This window comes from Macaca mulatta, chromosome 14, assembly GCF_049350105.2.
Source record: "Macaca mulatta isolate MMU2019108-1 chromosome 14, T2T-MMU8v2.0, whole genome shotgun sequence".
In the NCBI taxonomy this organism is placed as follows: Eukaryota; Metazoa; Chordata; class Mammalia; order Primates; family Cercopithecidae; genus Macaca; species Macaca mulatta.
In genome coordinates this window covers 31,708,983-31,730,025 of record NC_133419.1, presented here as the reverse complement: position 1 = coordinate 31,730,025, position 21,043 = coordinate 31,708,983, and the positions used below count along the sequence as shown (strand labels likewise).

Below are 21,043 nucleotides of genomic sequence, written 5' to 3'. Positions count from 1 at the left end.
CCAGCCTCAGCCTCCCAAGCAGCTGGGACTACAGGCATGCAACATCATGCTTGGCAATTTTTTTCTATTGTTTGTAGAGACAGGGTTTTGCCATGTTGCCCAGGCTGGCCTTGAACTCCTGGGGTCGGGTGATCCATCTGCCTCGGCTTCCCAAAGTGCTGGGATTACTGGCATGAGGCACCACACCCAGCCAGGATTTGGTTTTGTTGAGGTAAAACAGAATGTTCACAATAGAGATAAAGATTGAAAAGGTTGTTTTTTTTTTTAGTTATTATTTTTTCAGGTGGCCGTATGGTGAAGTTTTTTGAATTGTTCAGAAAGAAGTGCCTTTCAGGTATTCATGCCTTGGGGAAGAGGCTAAACCACATTCCAAAAATACTTCCAGAGGAGAGAGTCAGAGTTGAACAGACATACTGATTCAGTTTATTGTTAGTCATGGGAATATAGGCTCTGGATTAAACAATTAAAAAGGGACCAGGTGTGGTGGCTCACAATTGTAATCCCAGCACTTTGGGAGGCTGGGGTGGGTGGATCATTTGAGCCCAGGAATTTGAGGCTAACCTGGGCAACAAAGTGAGATCCTATCTCTACGAAAATGAAATAAATTAGCTGGGAGTAGTGGCGTGTGCCTACTGTAGTCCCAGCTATCCAGGAGGCTGAGGTGGGAGGATCGCTTAAGTCTAGGAGTTCAAGGCTTCGGTGAGCTACAGTCAGGTCACTGCACTTCACCCTGAGGGACAGTGTGAGACCCTGTCTCTAAACAGAGAGAGAGAGGGAGTGAGATCTCCCACTTATGGGAAAAAGTGAGAAATAAAATGAAGAGCTCTTCTCAATAGTTTCCTGGGTGATGGATTTCCTGAAAACCCTAACTTGATCATTACACATTCTATGCATGTAAGAAAATATCACATGTACCGCCTACATATAGATAAATATTATGTATCATTTTTTAAAGCCTGTAAAAAAATTTTTTTAATGGGAAGGTGGCAGAGATGTTAATATCTGAACATCCAAAGGTCTGGTAAAGACAGGGTGTTAGTCAGTGTCCTGACAGGAAAGGGAGGCTGCACTCACATACAGGTGGCTTTGTAGAAAGAAGAGTGGGCAGGCTCTGGGGAAACCGCAGGAGCAGTACAGTACCCAAAGCTCTAACCGCTGGGACCTGATGGGTGCAGGGTTCGAGGTTCAGCTGCCTGATGAGAGTGAGCTTTGACCCCCAAGGAGGGAGTCCTCGGCATCAATACTTTGACCTCACTCTCCTCCCTCCCTCCCATATCCTCCCAAAGGCAGTGGAGCCCATGGGGGTTGTCCACAAGGATCTGCCTCCAGGGGCACCAGACAGGGCAGAGAGGGTGGGTGGCAGGAGGATCTGGAGGGAGAAGGGAAGGCACCCAGCACAGAAAAAGGCCCCACCAAGTTGAATGACTTCCCACTAACGATATTTTTCAAATCTCATCTGTGGGATATTTTTGTTCATACATTGACCCAGAAAGCTTCATTTTCCAGCAACTGAAAAACTGGCTTAGACAAAATGTGAAAAGAAAACCATGCCATCTCATAGGATGTTTTACACATTCAATGTTGAATTAATAGACCACAAGGAAATGTAATTGCTCTCTAAAAAGCATATTCTATATTTCTGAATTCCTTTTTTTTTTTTTTTCTTTTTGGCAGAATCTTGCTCTGTCTCCCAGGCTGGAGTGCAGTGGTGCAATCTCAGCTGACTGCAACCTCTGCCTACTGGGTTCAAGCGATTCTCATGTCTCAGCCTTCTGAGTAGCTGGGATTACAGGCACACACCCCATGCCCAGCTAATTTTTTTTTTTTTTTTTTTTTTTTTTTTAGTAGAGACGGGGTATCGCCATGTTGGCCGGGCTGGTCTTGAACACCTGACCTCAGGTGATCCGCCCACTTCGGCCTCCCGAGGTGCTGGGATTACAGGTGTGAACCACTGTGCCTGGCCTCTGAATTCCTTTTCTAATTAGGTTCTGTCACTCTGCCTGTGACCAGACTGGTTTTCAGCTCTGTTCGCTCCTGGTCCTTTCAACTTTCGAATTCCCTGAAAATTTGACTCAGGCTTTCTCTGAGCAGTTGAGCCCTTTTTAAATGTAACATTGCAATGCTCTATTTTATATTTTCAGAATCATAAAAGTAACCTAAGACTATTTAGCCCAGGAAAAGATACACATACCAGTGATTAAGAACCTGGAGTTAAACCACCTGGTTCAAATCCTGACTCCATCCTTTATTAGCCATGTGACCTCGGGTTGGTCCCTTGATCATTCTGGGCCTCGGTTTCCTCATCTGTGAAAGGGGGTCATCACTGGATACATCTCCTAGGGTTGTGGTAAGGATTAAATAGATGACGTGCCCTTAGCACCCTGCCTGGCATGCAGCAAGCAATCAGAAATGATGACGGTTACTCTTGTCTCTTCCTTGCTGTTTCCCTGACCCCCTTTCATTCCTTCCCTCAACTCCTGCTTAGCCTCCCCCTCCCATGGCCTCCATGAAACACACCGTGGTCTTATTTGGCCTGTCTCCCTCCCCTTTTCTCCTGTGTTGATTCAGATTGTGAGCACGTCCAATGCCTCCCAGGCAGTCACCTTGGTGTACGTCGTGGGCAATCAGAGCACATTCCTCAACGGCACCGTCGCCAGCAGCCTCCTCAGCCAGCTCTCGGCTGAGCTGGTGGGATTCTACCTCACCTATCCGCCGCTCACCATTGCTGAACGTGAGTATGGCCATGCCTACGGGGACCCAAATGTTTTCCCGGGACCTTTCTCCATTTAGCAAACATTTATAGTGCCGGGCCGCATATTACCACCTTTATCATAAAGTGACAGCTAAAATATGTGATGGATTAAGGTTGAATTGAGAAAAAGGTTAGTACACATCAAAGAAAGCACTTGCTAGGTTCCTTCGTCCTTTGCATTTCTCTTATCTCATTTAATCCTCAGACCTGCCCTATAAGACAGATGCAAAATTAGCCCCATTTTGCAGAGGCGAAAACTGAGGCTCTAAGAGGTTTCATGAGATACCCGCTCTCACTTAGCTAGTAAGCCACGGGACCTGGGGTTTGAACCCAAGCAGTCTGCCTTCTGAGCTTACAATTCTGCCTGCTAGGGCAACCGATCTCAAAGCAATCTGGGTTGCTATGGTTTTTCTCCCTCTTATGCCATCAGCAAAGGTTCCCAGACCTTGAGGCTCGGCTCTGCCTCCAGATATCATAATGTAACTCATTTGCAGTCCATGGTGTGACTTCAGTTGCTGAGGCCCCTGTAGTCTTGTGGCCTCATCTTTTTCTAATGTTTCAGTTACATAATCCTCATTACCATGCAATAGGCATAGACTTCAGAGATGCAGCAGGCTACATATTGTATCCAAATGTTTATTTGGTAGCCAAAGGATGGAAAGGTTTATACTCCTAAATTTAAACATTCTTACCTTTCACAAGGTCGCTGGGCAAATTTATTTTTTAATACATATTAGCACAATTGTCCCATAATTTCTTTCTGGAGTTGTTTTTGATACTGTAAATAGACAAGATAATGTGTATGAATGTACTTAGCACACGGCAGCCACTCAGAATTTTTTTCAAATGTTTGCTTAATGGCAAGCTTTTGTAAAGGTCCACATAATAAGGAAAGATGACTCTGGATTTTAGGGAAAAGATGATGTCATAAAAGGTGGCATTATGTCACATATCAGCATTTTCCATCATCCTTTTATTTCTGAAAACAACTACGATTTATTGAGCACTAACCATATGCGAGGAGGCAGTGTACCAATCCCTTTGCATATATCAACTCCAGTAGGCCCCATACTTGTAAAGAAATATGGGCCTTTTGTTACAAGCATTTGGCTACTAAACTTAAGTCCTTGACATTGGAAAAATCCAAGATAATCATTCCTAACAATGTTGGTGGTGGTCCAATGATTTTTTAAGAGAAAGCCACAGCAAAGACAGGTTCCTGCTGTGGGTCTTGATAAAGAAGGTGTTCTGTTGGAACAGAAGATTTTGATGAAAAAACGGAAAGGGCAGAAACTCACAAATCCTAGAAAACTCTTCATCTACAAGTTGGACCTTTATTGAGTCTTTTGGTTTTCTAAACAGTGAGATAGTTTTGGTTCATATGTCCTGGAATCCCTAAGAATCACAAAGCAGGATTTAGCAGCTTGCTCTTTTGTCATTTATATCTGTTTTCCTTAACGAAATTTCAAATAAGCCAGGTGCCATAACGCGTGCTTATAGTCCAGCTACTCGGGAGGCTTAGGTGCAAGGACCACCTGAGCCCAGGAGTTCAAGAACAGCCTGGGCAACATATCAAGATCCCATCTCAAATATAACTAACTAAATAAAATAAAACAAATCAAACCTATAAAAGTAATTGGGTATGTTTCTTATTTGTTTTAGCACTGGAATATCCCAACCTTGACATATCAGAAACAACCAGAGACTATTGGGTAATCACAGGTAATCTCTTATTTTGTTATTTCCCCTCTTCATGCTCTCAGATTTGTTTATTTTTTTAAAACTGTAGACCATTCATTAATCAGATTGGCACTTTTCTTTGCTCCTGTCTTTTAAGTCAGGGAGTTACTTCTACAGGACCAGAAGTGAATGGGATAAGCTGAGATAAGAAAAGAACATCACACTGAAGATGAATATTAGCTAAAAATTCAAAACAGCTTTCAAGTCCTTACTCAGTGGCCTCCTCTTTGCAAAAAGTGACCCTATCAGAAGTTACAGTGTTAACTGAAGAAGGTCTAGGGCACCAGTTTGTAGTGAATAGTTATCAGTTTATAAATGGAAAGCCTTTTTGGACTGCCCTATAAAACCCAAATTAAAGTTAGAGGAAGGCCGGGCATGCACTTGTCTCTCCACCCTGGCATGACACGCACCCACACCAATCCTGGCATGTCTTGACAGTGAGGGTGTTTGGAAGTAGAAGGGGGTTCTTCTGGCGGCGTTTTCTCTTTTGTTCCTTGACATTTTCCTGTGGATCTTTATGGAACAGCAAAAAAGTTCTTCTTTGTGTTTTTCAAAAGCCAGACAGTAGTTTTGGGGATTGGAGAAACAAGGATTGAGAGCTGAAGAACAGATGTTTGTAGGAGGAAAAGTGGCCAGCCTAGCCAGGAAGGAGAGGAACAGGAGGAGAAGTATATGAGGTGTACTGGCACCGCTATAACCAAGTGCCACAGACTGGGTGGCTTCAACAACAGACATTTATCTGCTCTCAATCCTGGAGACTAGAAGTCTAAAGTCAAGGTGTTACAGGATTGGCTTCTCCGGAGACCTCTCTCCTTGGTTTAGAGATGGTCATCTTCCCCCTGCGTCTTCACATGCCCTTCCCTCTGGGTCTGTCTCTATTCTAATCTCTTTTTATAAGGACAACATCATATTGAATTAGGGCTCCCCAATATGACCTCATTTTAGCTTCATTTCCTCTTTTTTTCTTTTCTTTTTTTTTTTTTTTTATTGAGGCAGAGTTTCGTTCTCGTGGCTTAGGCTGGAGTACAATGGTGCGGTCTTAGCTCCCTGCAACCTCCACCTCCCAGGTTCAAGCGATTCTCCTGCCTCAGCCTCCCAAGTAGCTGGGATTACAGGCACACACCACCACACCTGGCTAATTTTTTTTTTTTGTATTTTTAGTAGAGATGGGGTTTCACCATGTTGGCCAGGCTGGTCTCAAACTCCTGACCTCAGGCGATCTGCCCGCCTTGGCCTCCCAAAGTGCTGGGACTACAGGCGTGAGTCAACACACCCGCCTGACTTCATTACCTCTTTAAAGGATCTATCTCCAAATACAGTCACATTCTGAGGTACTTGGGGTTAGGGCTTCAACAGAGGAATTTGGGGGGACAGACTGGGTGCAGTGGCTCACCCCTGTAATCCCAGAACTTTGGGAGGCTGAGGCAGGTGAATTGCGAGTTCAAAACCAGCCTGACCAACATATCTACTAAAGATACACACCCAAAAATTAGCCCAGTGTGGTGGCGGGTGCCTGTGATCCGAGCTACTTGGGAGGCTGAGAGGCAGGAGAATCACTTGAAACCAGGAGGCAGAGGTTGTAGTGAGTCAAGATAGTGCCACTGCACTCCAGCCTGGGCAACCGAGTGAGACTGTCTCAAAAAAAAAAAAAGGAATTGGAATTGGGGGAACACATGTCAGCCTGTAACAGGATGGAGGAAGATCCTGCACGTCATGGAAGATGTGCCTGGGTGAGCAACCTGGTCCCAAACCTCCCCTCTGTCCTCTCCCATCCCCTCTCTCACTTGCAGTCCCAAGCAAGCAGCAGATGGACTGCTGCCTGAAATACTAAGGACTCTACACCCCTGCTGGATGAAGCCTGCTCAAGAACCCTTCTAAATTGCAGAACATTGCATTTCTTTCCCCCCGTTGCAGAGCCATCGGTATGTAGAAATCATTTTACCTGCTAAGGAGGCAAGCAAAAAAACCAGCTCACCAGAGTTTGTGCCCAAGAGAGAAAACAGTGCTAACCCAGCAACACATTTTTGGAGCTAGTGGCTTATGTAACATTTACAAAATCATGTTTTCTTTACAAGGAATGATGTTTTTTTAAGGTGGAGATATTCCTCCCTTCTATTAACTTTAATTGATAACGCATTCACCCATCACCACAGGCTGTCCTTGACAACCTCTTGTGTCATCCTTTCTTCATCTACCCGTGTCTTGCCCTGCCTCTATTTTGGTAACATAACCTTAATCAAAATCTCCATTCCAGGTCTTGTTTTCAGGACTCTCCTCAGACTTAGCCCTCTGCCCACTCACTTATGAAACCCTTATTTGTTATTGCTGTTGGTGTTCAGAATAAACAGTGGCTTCCATCACTGTGTTTAGGGCTAGCTGGATCCGTTGGTTAGTGCATGGGAAGGGCTGGAACCAGGTCTCAGAATGATCATCCTGCCTTCCCTTTGACAACTGTGAGCACCTTCTGAACCCCTGGGTAGCCACCAACCAACCTGCCCCATAATTTACCAAAAGGGTAGGGGATGGGGACCTATGAGGCTTTGTTCAGCCCTTACCCCTAGACACGCATCACAGGCTTTCTGTCTTCTGCCCATTTCTAACAGCCAAGAGGATTTGGAGCCAATTCTCTTTTCTGTAGTTTGTATTATAAAAGCCTGACATGTTTTCATCTGTTTTCCAACTAAACTTATATTAAATAGGTTTTTGCAAACTATACATACTTCTCCTGCCTCAGAGGGTGGGTCCCTTCTCGATGGAAAAATCATTGGCTGAAAGTGACTCCTGAAGTCTCTTTACAGAGAACCTAGAGGCTACCCTGCCACTCAGGGGTCCTGCAGTGAAGTTTGTATATACGAGGCAAGATAGAAATGTGCAGATTCAATATTGCTGCCAGACAGAGGGGAGAGCCCATTTCAGGCTTATCCATCTGCCTTTATTTCACCCGCCAGAGGCAAAATATCCCCGACCCAGCAACGGAAAAATTTCTTCTGGTCTCAGCTCTGCCATTTTCTAACCTAGTGTGTCCTTGAGCTCAAGCCACTCAGGCCATGTGGACTTCATATTCTCCTTTTTTGGGGGGAGGGAGAAGTATTAGCTGAACATTAAGATTCTTTCAGTGCTAAATGTGTAGGATCCAACCACAAATAAAACAACTTAGCCTGAGTACAGAAGGCTGAACCAGGCCCCATCACTTGAGTTGTAGAGCCCAGTGTGATTGTGAATAAAGAAGTAATAAGAGAATAGTGATGTGAAAGTCATTGAATCTTCTGGACAAAGCTCCTTTGAACACAGCTGGGGACGTGCCCAACTCCTCTAAGCTGAGTCAGTGGTGGCCGAGGCTGGGGGGCCAGGGCCCTGACTGATGTGCTGCGGGGCTGGTGTCTTCCTGGTTATCTGCGCCAGGTCTGAACTTCTGTGGTTCTGTGGTTTCTGTGTCTCTGCGAGAGAGAGGGGTACATGTCCCTTTCTGCTGCCTTCCAGGTGGACAGGGAGGGCTGAGGAGCCTGAGCCTGCCACATTTTTCAGGGAAAAGGGGAGGAGCCATGTCCTGGGACACATTTCCATGCCTTACAGGTGTTTTCTTCCTCTGTGTTTAGCAAAGAAGGGGCACATTGTAACAACAGCAGCTACCATTTATTGCTGTTCCATCGAGGCCTTAATGATAGCACCAGGCTAGCAGCATTTTTTATTGAATTATCTTTTCTTAACAATGACACGATCAGTAGTAGATTGTGATGCCTGTGTTTTCAGATGAGGAACTGAGGCATAGAGAAACTCAGCAACTTGCCTGAAAATACTCAGGAAGGGGAAGCCAGGAGGCAGACTCAGGGCCCTGCCTCCAACTCCAGCTCTTCCCCAGCTGCCCCCTAAGAAGGACACATTCTCTTTGCAAAGAGTGGTGACGAAGCTGTGGAAATTGTCCAGTTGATCCCCTGTAACTCTGTGGGAGATTCCCACAGCCTCCGGTACTTCCTTGGAGGCTTTTTTTTTTTTCAAAAAAATTTTTATTGGCTGGGTGTGTTGGCTCACACCTGTAATCGCAGCACTATGAGAGGCTGAGATGGGAGGATTGCTTGAGTCCAGGAGTTTGAGACCAGTCTGGGCAACATAGTGAGACCTCATCTCTACCAAAACAAAAAATAGCCGGTGTGGTGGCTCATGCCTGTAGTCCAGGCTACTTGGAGGCTGAGGCTGGAGGATTGCTTGAGCTCAGGAGGTCGAAGCTGCAGAGTCATGATCCTGTCACTGCATTCCAGCCTGGGCAACAGAGAGAAACCCTACCTCAAAAGAAAAAAGAAAACAATTTTATTGTAAAATATAACTCACATAAAAGTTACCATTTTGAACATGTTTAAGTGTGCAATTCAGTGGGATCAAGTATATCCACAGTATTGTACAACCACCACTGCTATTTCCAGAACTTTTTTGTCCCCTGGAGGCTTTTGACTATTCCCTTTATTTGATGTCTGCCTTTGAAGCATCACCAAGATTCCCATGAAATAATCCTCGATGACACCTCTTGACTGTCCTGTGTCCCCTCTCTCACTCTTGGCCAGTGGTCAGGAGAGGACAACTTAGAAGTAATACTTCGGTCATTTGATCTATTATTTTGCTAGAGGAGCCATCTTTGAACTAGCAAGTATGTGGGCTTTTCTGTCTGGGGACAAGAGGTGGGCCAGCCCTTCCGTGATCTGATAGCTGTGTCATGAGGGACTCTGGGGGTCCTCTGGGACCTGACACAGTGGGAACAGCACAACTCTTTGTTTTATGAATTTGCAGGAATTTGGCTGATGCATGAGCTGGGAGTGTCTCACCAGGGCCCTAGAAAGAGAAAAATAACTGCTTTATACCCTCCAGGGGGATTATTTGGCATTCATGGCTTCAAAGAAGTAATTTCAGAGACCTAGCTGTGGGGTTTCTTTCTCGCTTGATCTATTTAAACATTCTCTATACGGTTATCTGGGCTTGTATGGAATGTGATCATTAGTGTTGGCTGCTGGTAGCCCCCTGTTGTACTGTATGCCATAACGTTCTTCACATCCAAGCTATTTCCATATCCTAGTAGGTGGATGGTAATGTTGATCCTTGGATGGGCTCTGGTAGAACAAACTCTATTAAATGAAAAATCTCATCTTCCCAACCCTTGCAAGTTTTGGTCTCTTTAAGAAAATGAGATTTGTTTTTCACATTTTTAATTTTAAACATGACTATGTTTGAAGGCAGCCTTTGTGTATTTGGGGTGAAGTATGTTTCCCAAAGGATGTGGAACAAGAACTGGACTTTGGGGGTAGAGAGAAAAAGGGAGTCGCCCTGATAGTAAGTGAACACAGCAGTCCTAGAACAGCCCTAGTGGTCCTGAAAACCGTCCTCCCTGCATTGGCCATGACTGAAACCATCATTCATGCTGTACCTGTTGACCACGGATACCCTGGCTATAGATGAAGCCTAATGGTGGAGAAAGGATGGGGAAGAAGGGTGTCCTCTTTACCTTCCTCACAGCAGGCAATGTTCTAAGCCGCTTTACATATCCTGTCTCATTTAAACCCTAGAACTCATTGGGCTTATGTTGGCTGTGATGTATGTGGGGGAAAAAAAGAGCAAACTGTTACTGTGTCTATGTAGAAAGTAGACATAAGAGACTGCATTTTGTTCTGTACTAAGAAAAATTCTTCTGCCTTGAGATGCTGTTAATCTGTAATCCTAGCCTCAACCCTGTGCTCTCAGAGACATGTGCTGTGTTGACTCAAGGTTTAATGGATTTAGGGCTATGCAGAATGTGCTTTGTTAAAAAAGTGCTTGAAGGCAGTATGCTTGTTAAAAGTCATCACCATTCTCTAATCTCAAGTACCCAGGGACACAATACACTGCGGAAGGCCACAGGGACCTCTGCCTACGAAAACCAGGTATTGTCCAAGGTTTCTCCCCATGTGATAGCCTGAGATATGGCCTCCTGGGACCTGACCATCCCCAGCCTGACACCGGTAAAGGGTCTGTGCTGAGGAGGATTAATAAAAGAGGAAGGCCTCTTTGCAGTTGTGATAAGAGGAAGGCATCTGTCTCCTGCTAGTCTCTGGGCAATGGAATGTCTCGATGTAAAACCCAATTGTATGTTCTATTTACTGAGATAGGAGAAAACCGCCTTAAGGCTGGAGGTGACACATGCTGGTGGCAATACTGCTCTTTAATGCACCGAGATGTTTATGTACGTGCACATCAAAGCACGGCACCTTTTCTTAACCTTGTGTATGACACAGAGACCTTTGTTTACGTGTTTTCCTGCTGACTCTCTCCCCACTATTACCCTATTGTCCTGCCACATCCCCCTCTCCGAGGTGGTAGAGATAATGATCAATAAATACTGAGGTAACCCAGAGACCAGTGCTGGAGCATGTCCTCGGTAGCTGAGCACTGGTCCCTTGGGCCCACTTTTCTTTCTCTATACTTTGTCTCTGTATCTCTTTCTTTTCTCAGTCTCTCGTCCCACCTGAAAAGAGTGGGACGAGAAAGGCCCACAGGTGTGGAGGGGCAGGCCACCCCTTCAATGTATACTTTCTTACTGCCTTTTTACAGAGAAGGACTTGGACTCAGGGCCAGTGGCTTGCCTGAGGTCCCTGAATTGACAAGTGCCATAAGAGATGGCCCACTCTTTCCATTCAGCCATCCTCTTCTTGAATGAGAGAGCATCTGAGGGGTCTGGGTAGCTTTAGGGTGGGCATTCAAAGGACTCCACAGAGGAGGCAGAGATGAGGACACTGCACAGGGTAGTCTGCCCAGATATAAGGGATTGAGTTGCAGGACGGAGCTCAGATTCCTCAGCAAAGCTATTGACAAGGCAGAAGAAAACAGGAATAGCTCTGAGCCAGACCTTGAGTGGAAACCAGCAAAAATACCCATTAACCATACCTACAGCTGTGCTGTGTTCCCATGTGGACTTTTAGCAACACAGATAATCATCTTAGGTGAAGTTTGAGTTAAATACAGCAACATTAGCAATGTCACAGCTCACAGAGCAAAGAGCTGAGGCTCTGGAGTTACACAGTCTGGCTTGGGTTTGGACCCTGACTTTGCTGGTTGCTAGCCGTGTGACCTCAGACAAGTCACTTAATCTTTTCAGCATCTATAACGTGTGGATAATGATTGTCATGGGGCTGTCACGAAGGTGAAATGAGGTAAGGATGGCCAGGCCCTAACATGAGGTAGGACACAGTGGCCCTTGGTGGCCTGTGCAGGGTCAGTGGTGCTTGTGCTTACTGAATCAGCAGAAAACCTGCCTGCTGAGCCTCTCCTCTGCCTTCTGCATCCACAGTGCTACAGGGTGTGGACAATTCGCTGGTGGGCCTGCACAACCAGAGCTTTGCCCGGGTCATGGAGCAGCGCCTGGCCCAGCTATTCATGATGTCCCAGCAACAAGGCCGGCGGTTTAAACGGGCCACCACCCTGGGAAGCTACACGGTGCAGGTAGGTGTATACAGAGCCACTGGGGTTTTCTAATAACTGGGGGTAGAGAGGGGGGAGTGTGCTTCCTGAGACTAAATAAGTCAGTGTGCACAGAGGAGCATCCATGCTGCAAACTGACAGCCGTTTTATCAATGCTGCTGTTAGGTTTTGGGAATTGATGGTCATAACCATCAAAAACATGAAGGAGGGTGAGAGTCTGCTGCTCTTCCAACATTGTCACTAACTAGGTTATAACTACAAGGAAGTCTCAGTACAAAATCTGTACTCTGGCAGATATTTTTGAAACAAAAAATTCTTGGTAAGCAAGGACAGACTCATCATCAACTTGTTCAGTAAGCTCAATGAAGTCCCAGCTCTCTGTCCTTTTAGACCCTTTCATCTCCATTCCTCTGAATGGCAGATGCACCATTATTCCAGAGACAGGATACTGTTACCTGTGTGTAGTCAGTTTCAACAAACAGAACCCTCCAAGCTTATAGTGGACACCTGACGATGTAGAGATTTAGGCTGGAGGAGTGTAGTGACACTAGCTGTATCCAGCCCACATCCCCTTACTGTTTCTGTGCATTCCAGTTGGAGTTCCAACAGCCAGCCTCTGAATCTTTTTCAGAGGGCTACTTTTGAGATGTCAAAACCTGCTTTGCCCATGCCATGCTGGTCGGAAGTGCCTGGGAATTACCAGAGTTATAAATAACCTGGTTCTCTCACTTCTTGGCTGGGAGAATTCTGAAATGTATGTTTTAGATCATTTTCAAAGCTTTCCCACAGAATTAAGCTTTAGTCATTGACTGCAGTAACTGGCTTAATAACGCACCCCTTGTAGGCTCCTTCCTATTCCTGTATTACCTCCTCACCCTCCTGCCAGTTCGTTGCACCACTCAGATGAACTAGAAGCACTCAGCTCTTCTCAGGGTCTGCTTCTGAGGGCACCCAATCAAGGCAGTAGCCATCCCCAGGAGTAGAGATTCTAAACCTCTCTGGATACTTTAGCCAGTTCCTGCAAGAATGGGAACCTCTCTGGTGTATTCTAGCCAGGTCTACCTATCTTGAATTGTACTGTCACCACTGAGAACTCACGTCTAACTTTTTGTCAACTAATTTGTTGCGCTAATTAACAAAGCCCTGTTAGCATGATGTCAAATTAGAGAAGCACTCCTGGTAGCTGCCTCCGGAATGGGGACTTCCTAACTGGAATCAAGCAGACTACCCCTGGCATGTGAACCCCTGATTGATGATTTGACCACATCTCAGGTGTAACTGAACCATAGCACACATGCATAGTATCACACTGTCTATGAGTAAGCATTTTAAAGGAAATTGAAGCCATTAGCATAGTCTGTGTGCAAATCCTGTCCCCAGGCAATCTTGAAAGTATAAACAACCCATCTTAATGAACACACTTCCCTGCATGAGTCATCGTCATGCCCCTGATGGAGACTCCAGGTCCCTCCATTCGCAGTTGGTGAATTTGGCCCTTTGTCCTATTGGATGTTGCTTTGGTTCTAAAAGTCTTTGTGGTCTGGAATGACCTTATCACTAGGTAAAGTGATGGTTAAACTCGCATGTCAGGTTTGTGAGTTCTCCTTTGTAGGTTCCATGTGAGCTCTATCATTTCCACTCTTCCAAATGACAGGAAGAAAGTCACTGGTGCTCAGATAATGGAACTGGGATTTGCATCAGCCAAAGGGGGAGAAGGGGCCACCCTACAACCCTGGTGTTATTTGTAAACCTAAGAAATCTAACACATTTTGCATGCCAAAGGGCCCAGAGAGGTGTTCTTTCTCTCTCTTTTTTTTTTTTTTTTTTTTTTTTTTTTTTTTTTTGAGACAGAGTTTTGCTCTGTTGTCCAGGCTGGAGTGCAGTGGCACAATATTGGCACACTGCAACCTCTGCCTCCCGAGTTCAAGCAATTCTCCTGCCTCAGCCTCCTGAATAGCTGGGATTACAGGTGTGCGCCACCGTGCCCAGCTAATTTTTGTATTTTTAGTAGAGATGGGATTTCGCCATGCTGGTCAGGCTGGTCTCAAACTCCTGACCTCATGATCCACCCGCCTTGGCCTCCCAAAGTGCTGGGGTTACAGGTGTGAGCCACCACATCCAGCCCTCTCTCATTTCTTCTAAGAGCTCAGTGCACTTGGCCCCTTTAGCTGCGTGGAAAGTCTGAGGGAAGCAGGTAGGGGTTTATTTCTGCAAATCCATAATTTACAGAGGGTGTAGATCATCTTGTAACATACCCTTAAAGAAATCTTGGCAGGAAGAATTTACTATTAAGTTGAAATTGAGAGAAGCTATTAGATATTTGAATGGTCACTCAACTTCTACCAGATTCTTCTAACACTTTCCCCACCTCCTTTTCCACTAGGGAAAGGAATAACATGCCCCAGTTTCCCCCCAAAAATTCACTTTATGTGGCTTACAATATGCTTCTACCCTGAAGCCTTTCTTCTGGGCTTAGATCATTTTAAAAGATGAGCTACCCTCATGAATATGGAGATTTAACTGTCTGGAATCTAAAGATATTTCTCTAGTTAACGTATTTGGAAAACTGAGGCCTAAGAGGAAACATATGACCACTAAAATTTTTTAAATATTCGACTTAATTTGTAACTGAAGTAAGGCAAGTTTTAACTACCACAAGATGCCATTTTCACCTACCAAAGATTAGTAAAATGCTATGATCCAGTATTGATGAGTGTGGAGCAAAAAGGGCACTTTCAAACACAGCAATTGGGTATGACTTTTCTGGAGGGAAAATGAGGAATTTAGACAAGAAACTTTTAGATGATCACAGACTGACTCCTAGAAATTCATCTCAGCCAGGCACAGTGGCTCACGCCTGTAATCCCAGCACTTTGGGAGGCTAAGGTGGGTGGATCACGAGGTCAAGAAGTGGAGACCATTCTGGCCAACATAGTGAAATTCCGTCTCTACCAAAAATACAAAAATTAGCTGGGCATGGTGGTGCGCGCCTGTACTCCCAGCTACTCAGGAGGCTGAGGCAGGAGAATCACCTTAACCCGGGAGGTGGAGGTTGCAGTGAGCTGAGATCGTGTCACTGCACTCCAGCCTGGTGACAGAGCAAGACTCTGTCTCAGAAAAGAAAAGAAATTAATCTTGAGGACAAGGACACACAGGTGAACACAAAGACAAAAGAGTGAGGATAGTGTTTTCCAGAGAGTGTCTAGAAAGTGATTAGGCCATTCTTGCATTGCTATAAAGAAATATCTGAGACTAGGTGCTTTATAAGAAAAGAGGTTTATTGGGAGGCCGAGATGGGCGGATCACGAGGTCAGGAGATCGAGACCATCCTGGCTAACACGGTGAAACCCCGTCTCTACTAAAAAATACAAAAAACTAGCCGGGCGAGGTGGCGGGCACCTGTAGTCCCAGCTACTTGGGAGGCTGAGGCAGGAGAATGGTGTAAACCTGGGAGGCGGAGCTTGCAGTGAGCTGAGATCTGGGCACTGCACTCCAGCCTGGGTGACAGAGCGAGACTCCGTCTCAAAAAAAAAAAAAAAAAGAAAAGAGGTTTAACTGGCTCATGGTTCTGCAGGCTGTACAGGAAGCATGGTGTTAGCATCTGCTTCCGGAAAGGCTTAAGGAAGCTTCGAGCATGGCAGAAGATGAAAGGGGAGCAGGTCTCACGTGGCAGGAGCAGAAGCAAGAAAGAGGGTGGGGGGAGGTGCCACACACATTAAACAGCCGGATCTCACAAGAACTCATTCACTACTGTGAGGACAGCACCAAGTCATGAGGGAGCTGCCTCCATGACCCAAATACCTCCCACCAGGAACCACCTCCAACATTGGGAATACACAATTCAACATGAGATTTGGAGGGGACATATAATTTGTACTATATCATGATCTTATCAAGTGTTCTTGGGGAAAGGGGCTCTCTGGCCAAATTGGTGTGGGCAAGGCTGCATTTTAAAGCCCCTTCTTGAAGAGTCCCAAAGCCTATTTGCATACCTAAGCTCTAAAAAGACCTGAAGTAAAGACATCTCCTTAATTTTCTTCAACATACTGGTTTCCAAGTTTAAATGTCAAAAAGCCCTTGTTTTTAAGTAATATCTATATATTCCCAACATTTTATTATGAACCTTTTTTTTTTTTTTGAGATAAAGTCTCACTCTGTCACCCAGGCTGGAGTGCAGTGGTGTGAGCTTGGCTCACTGCAACCTCCACCTCCCAGGTTCAAGTGATTCTCCTGCCTCAGCCTCCTGAGTAGCTGGGAGTACAGGTGTGTGCCACTGTGCCCAGCTAATTTTTGTATTTTTAGTAGAGATGGGGTTTTGCTATGTTAGTCAGGGTGGTCTCGAACTCCTGACCTCAAGTGATCCACCCACCTTGGCCTCCGAAAGTGCTGGGATTACAGACACGAGCCACTGTGCCTGGCCAACAGTTTCAAACTTGTAGAACAGTTGATAAAATTATAGTCAACACACATATCACTATCTAGATTTTACAATTGACATTATACTGTTACTATTTTATATTTGATTACATATATCATTTCCAAACACTTCCATAAGATTTTCTTAACATACATTTTCACATACTTCTAAATCATAGATTGATTTTGACATTCTAGCATTTCATATAAATGGAATTCTACAGTACATACTCTTTTGTATAAATCTTTTTTGACACAGTGTAGTGTTTTGACATTCATCCATGTTGTTATGTTATTCAGTAGTTTATTCAAATTTTTTTTGCTGAATAATATTCTCTTGTATGAATATACTACAGTTTGTTTATCTGTTCTTCTGTTGATGTACACCTGGGCTTTTCCAGTTTGTAGCTATTAAACAAGGCTGCTGTGAACATTCTTCCACAAGTCCTTTGGTGACCACATGGCTTTCACTCATCTTAGGTATATAGGCTGCAATTGCTGGTTCATAGGGTTGGTGTGCATTAGTTCTATAGGAAACTGCCAGACCTTTCTCCAAAGTGTTTACACCATTTGCACTCCCACCAGACAGGTGTTCCAGTTGCTTCACTTCCTCAGCAACACTTGGTGTTGTCAGTTCTTACTTTAGCCATTCTGGTGAGTATAGAGTGGTCTTTTGTGGTTTCAATTTGAATTTCCCCATTGAGCATTTTTGTGTGCTTATTGGTTATTCAGACATCTTCCTTTGTGAAGTGTCTGATCAGCTCTTTTGCCCCCATTTTCTATTGGGTTGTAATAATATCTATTTTTTAATTGTTTTTTTTGTTTTTGTTTTTTTGTTTTTTTGTTTTTTTTTTGAGACGGAGTCTCGCTCTGTTGCCCAGGCTGGAGTGCAGTGGCCGAATATCAGCTCACTGCAAGCTCCACCTCCCAGGTTTACGCCATTCTCCTGCCTCAGCCTCCCGAGTAGCTGGGACTACAGGCGCCTGCCACCTCGCCCGGCTATTTTTTTGTATTTTTTAGTAGAGACGGGGTTTCATCGTGTTAGCCAGGATGGTCTCGATCTCCTGACCTCGTGATCCTCCCGTCTCGGCCTCCCAAAGTGCTGGGATTACAGGCTTGAGCCACCGCGCCCGGCCTATTTTTTAATTGTTATGCATAGCGTACACACAAAACAGTATAAGAAAGATGCAGAGTTTAAAGGACACTGATAAGAATCCACAACCTGAAGGGTAAGAACATTACCCTTACCTTATCCCAAAAGCCTTTTACATGTCTTCTCTGAGGAAGAGTGAATCTCTAAACTCTGAGTTTAGAGTGAATCTGAATTTTGTATTAAATCATTCCCATATTTTTTGTATAGATTTTACTACCCATGACTGTATCTCTAAATAGTATATTAGGTAGTTTTGCTTAATTTTTAACTTTATATTTTGTGATTTGTTCCTTTTACTCAACATCAGGCTTTTGTATTCATCCATAATGATATGAATAACCATAGTTCATTCATTTTCACCACTACACTATAGTATTTCATTGTGTGAGTATACAATAGCTCATTATCCAACCTATTATTAACAACTTTTTTATTTTTAGTCTTTTTACTGTTATAAACAATGTTGCTATAAACATTTTTATAATATCTTTAAATATCTTGTGAAATTCATAATCTGTAATACAAACTTTGGAAAATACTATACTATTTATGATTTGTTAATTATAACTGCAAAAAGTTGATAACCAAATGTTCAATAATAAAGGGTTAGTTTGATTCACCAAGCGTGCATACAGTAGAACACTATGTAGGTATTGAAACTTAAGTTTTAGTATTTGTGATTATCAATTGTTAATTACAGTAGTAAAAAATTAGTAACAATCTAAATGTTTAATAATAAAAGATCATTTAAATAAGTTTATGAGGTATGCATCAGAATGCCATGTAAAAATAAACGTTTATGCTTTTGTTATATTTAAGGTCCTTTAAAGATGCAAGTAAAAATTGCAAGATATTGTATATAGACTATGATAAATAATCTTGTAAACTAGTAAGGAAAAGGGTTGTGTGGGCAAGAACAAAGAATGGAAGCAAATACTCTATAATGGCAACAGTAATTAGCTTGTGATAGAAGGATTACAGATTGTTTTTATTTTATTTCTTGATGTTTTTCCGTATTTTCAAATTTTCTTACAGTGAATATGTATAACTTTTAGAGAACAAAAAGCAAAACCATTATTTTAGAAAAAGAACATTGGGTTTCCAAGTAGTGCTTTTATCAGAGATCTTTTGAATTGCAGACATATAAGTTCATTTTTCTCCCTCTCTGGCAATTACAGATATTTGAAATTAACAGTCCTGTTTGAGAATAACCTAACATGCCCTGAATTAAATGCAGAGGCCTATTTTCAAATGAGGCCAGAGTTCTGTGGATGCTGGGAGACATCACTATCCTGTGTTTTCTTCTCCAACCGCAAACTGTTCTTTCCAGATGTTCATATTTTTCAAACCCTTTTTTCTCCTCCCAGTCTCCTGCTCCAGCGAGAGCAGGCTTCTTGAGAGGCTATATATAGGGAGGTATGCAAAGGTTGGCGTCTAGCCACAGAAGGCTTCAGCAGTCGGGAGAGGAACATCTGCTGATCACCTGGGTGATTGCAGGGTCCGTGCAAGATGCCCTGCAAACACTCGGCCTCTCTTTTTCCGAAAGATGGTGAAGATGCAGCGTGTCCCAGGCCCGAAGGACCCAGCGGAGCTGACTTACTACACCCTGTACAACGGGAAGCCTTTGCTGGGGACCGCAGCTGCCAAGATCCTGAGCACCATTGATTCCCAAAGGATGGCCTTGACCCTGCATCACGTTGTCCTTCTGCAAGCTGACCGTAAGGGAATGGTCTTTTTATTCAGTCTTTTTAATGCCATTAAATGTTTCCTGAAAATCAAAATGATTCCCCAAACTCATGTTAATGGTCTCAGAGCTAAACATACTTGTATTCTGGAAGGGTCTTAAATCAATCAGCTATGTTTCTGTGTTGTTTCAAGCAATAAGGGATGTGTTTTGGATATTGGAAGGATGGCAATGATACTACTTTGCCCCCAAGTCCTACCCCCCTTCTTCCTCAGCATAATCTAGTGAACAGCTATGAAAATCACTGTAGCTGAGTTTATTTTTGTATGCCAGGGGGATTAAAGATAATTTGATTCAACAAACACTTATAAAGTTCTACATGAAGTCGCTTAGTGCTGCAGGATGTATGGAAGTGGGCGAGACCTGGCTCCTGCCCTTAAGGAGCAGGGAGACTTAATGCAGGTGCAATGGCACCTAACACAGGAAAGTGCTGCAAAAGGCAGTGTGTGATACAGGTCAGCAGAGGGAGGGTTTGCTTCGAAGGGGCATCTGGAAAGGGTGAGCAGAGGAAGGATGTTAAAAATAATAGCTGTCTCTCTGAATACCCTCCCCTGGGGCAGCTGCTATGCTAGTTACTTCACCTAGATTTTCTCACTTTCTATTCTCATTGGGGCAGTGTTTACTCAGATCTAAACCACAGGAAAGGAACCCAAGGCTCAGAAAAATGAAATAACCTGCTTGGCATCACAGAAGAAGGGCTTAGGTGGCCGGGATATTAATCTACATCTGTCTGTCTGTCTGACTTTGAACCTGTGTTCTTAACTACATGACACTTGAAGATTTCAGCAGAGGGAGAAGAGGGTGTGCATATTCCAGAAAGAGAGGGCAGCATGAGTGAAAGAATGGAGGTGAAAAGTACCAGGTGTGCTTGAAAACTAGTTCAGGTTGCCTGGGGCGCCGACACCGATGGAAGAGTTAATGGAATTGGAAAGGTGTATTGATCCGGAGACTAAGGCCTTGAATGACAGGGAAGGAGATAGTACACACTCTGATCAGCTGTGGGGTGCTGATGAAGATTTCTGAGCTAAGGAGTAATATCATTGGAACTGCCCATTTTTAGGAAACTTAATTGGTCAGCAGTGTCCAGGATGGGAGCAGACAGGAAGTGGCAGGACTGGTGAGGAGTGGCGTCCCAGGCATTGGGAACCCAAACAAAAGCTATAAAGAGAGTGGGGGAAGGGGAAAGGGTGTGAAGGTGAGAGATTGGGTGGTAGAAATGTTAGTATTTGGCAGCATACTGAGTGTGAAGGCAGGAAAGGTCATCTCCCGTGGGTTTGCTTTCCTAGCTTATGTCTGTGCTCTCCAAGTCCCTGACACCTGGCTCTTGGTCTTCTTCTCCTGCTCAGCTCTTGTCTTCATCCAGTTTACTTTTGCTTCCAGGGTGATGGTCCAGACTTTGTATTGTCTTGCTCAGCCAGCACATCCTCACAGACACAACTTTGTCTAGGAATGACGATGGTCACTCTCTGCAATCTTGTTTTTCAAAATGACATTTTTAACCAAGATTCTCTTCCTTTGCACCTCTCCCCTTCCCTCCCTGTGGGCTCCGTCCTCACCTGCTCAACAGCTTGCTTCATCTGTTTTGCCGCATCATCTTTATGTGGACTCCAGAGCATTCTGTTCTCAGCTCTTTCTCCCTCTCTCCAGGTGAGGAATAAATCATAGAGGACGGGAGTGAAAACCACTGCAGGTGCCCAGGCGAGAGCTGAAGGTACTAAAGGTGCACACTCAGAGAAGTGAACAGATTCGGGATATTTCAGGGGACAGAGTCAATGGCGCAAGATAATGATTCTGTGTGTAG

General features: G+C 44.3%; 1 protein-coding gene across 2 annotated transcripts in view; it reads left to right on the top strand.

The window, feature by feature from the left end:
• KIAA1549L (KIAA1549 like) overlaps positions 1-21,043 on the top strand; it is a 287,806-nt gene that overhangs the window by 179,183 nt on the left and 87,580 nt on the right. For both annotated transcript variants that reach the window (XM_015114556.3, XM_077963111.1), the window contains exons 7-10: positions 2,569-2,731; positions 4,415-4,474; positions 11,799-11,950; positions 19,045-19,216. In XM_015114556.3, the coding sequence (XP_014970042.3) occupies positions 2,569-2,731; positions 4,415-4,474; positions 11,799-11,950; positions 19,045-19,216 (547 nt within the window). The remainder of the gene's footprint in view (positions 1-2,568; positions 2,732-4,414; positions 4,475-11,798; positions 11,951-19,044; positions 19,217-21,043) is intronic.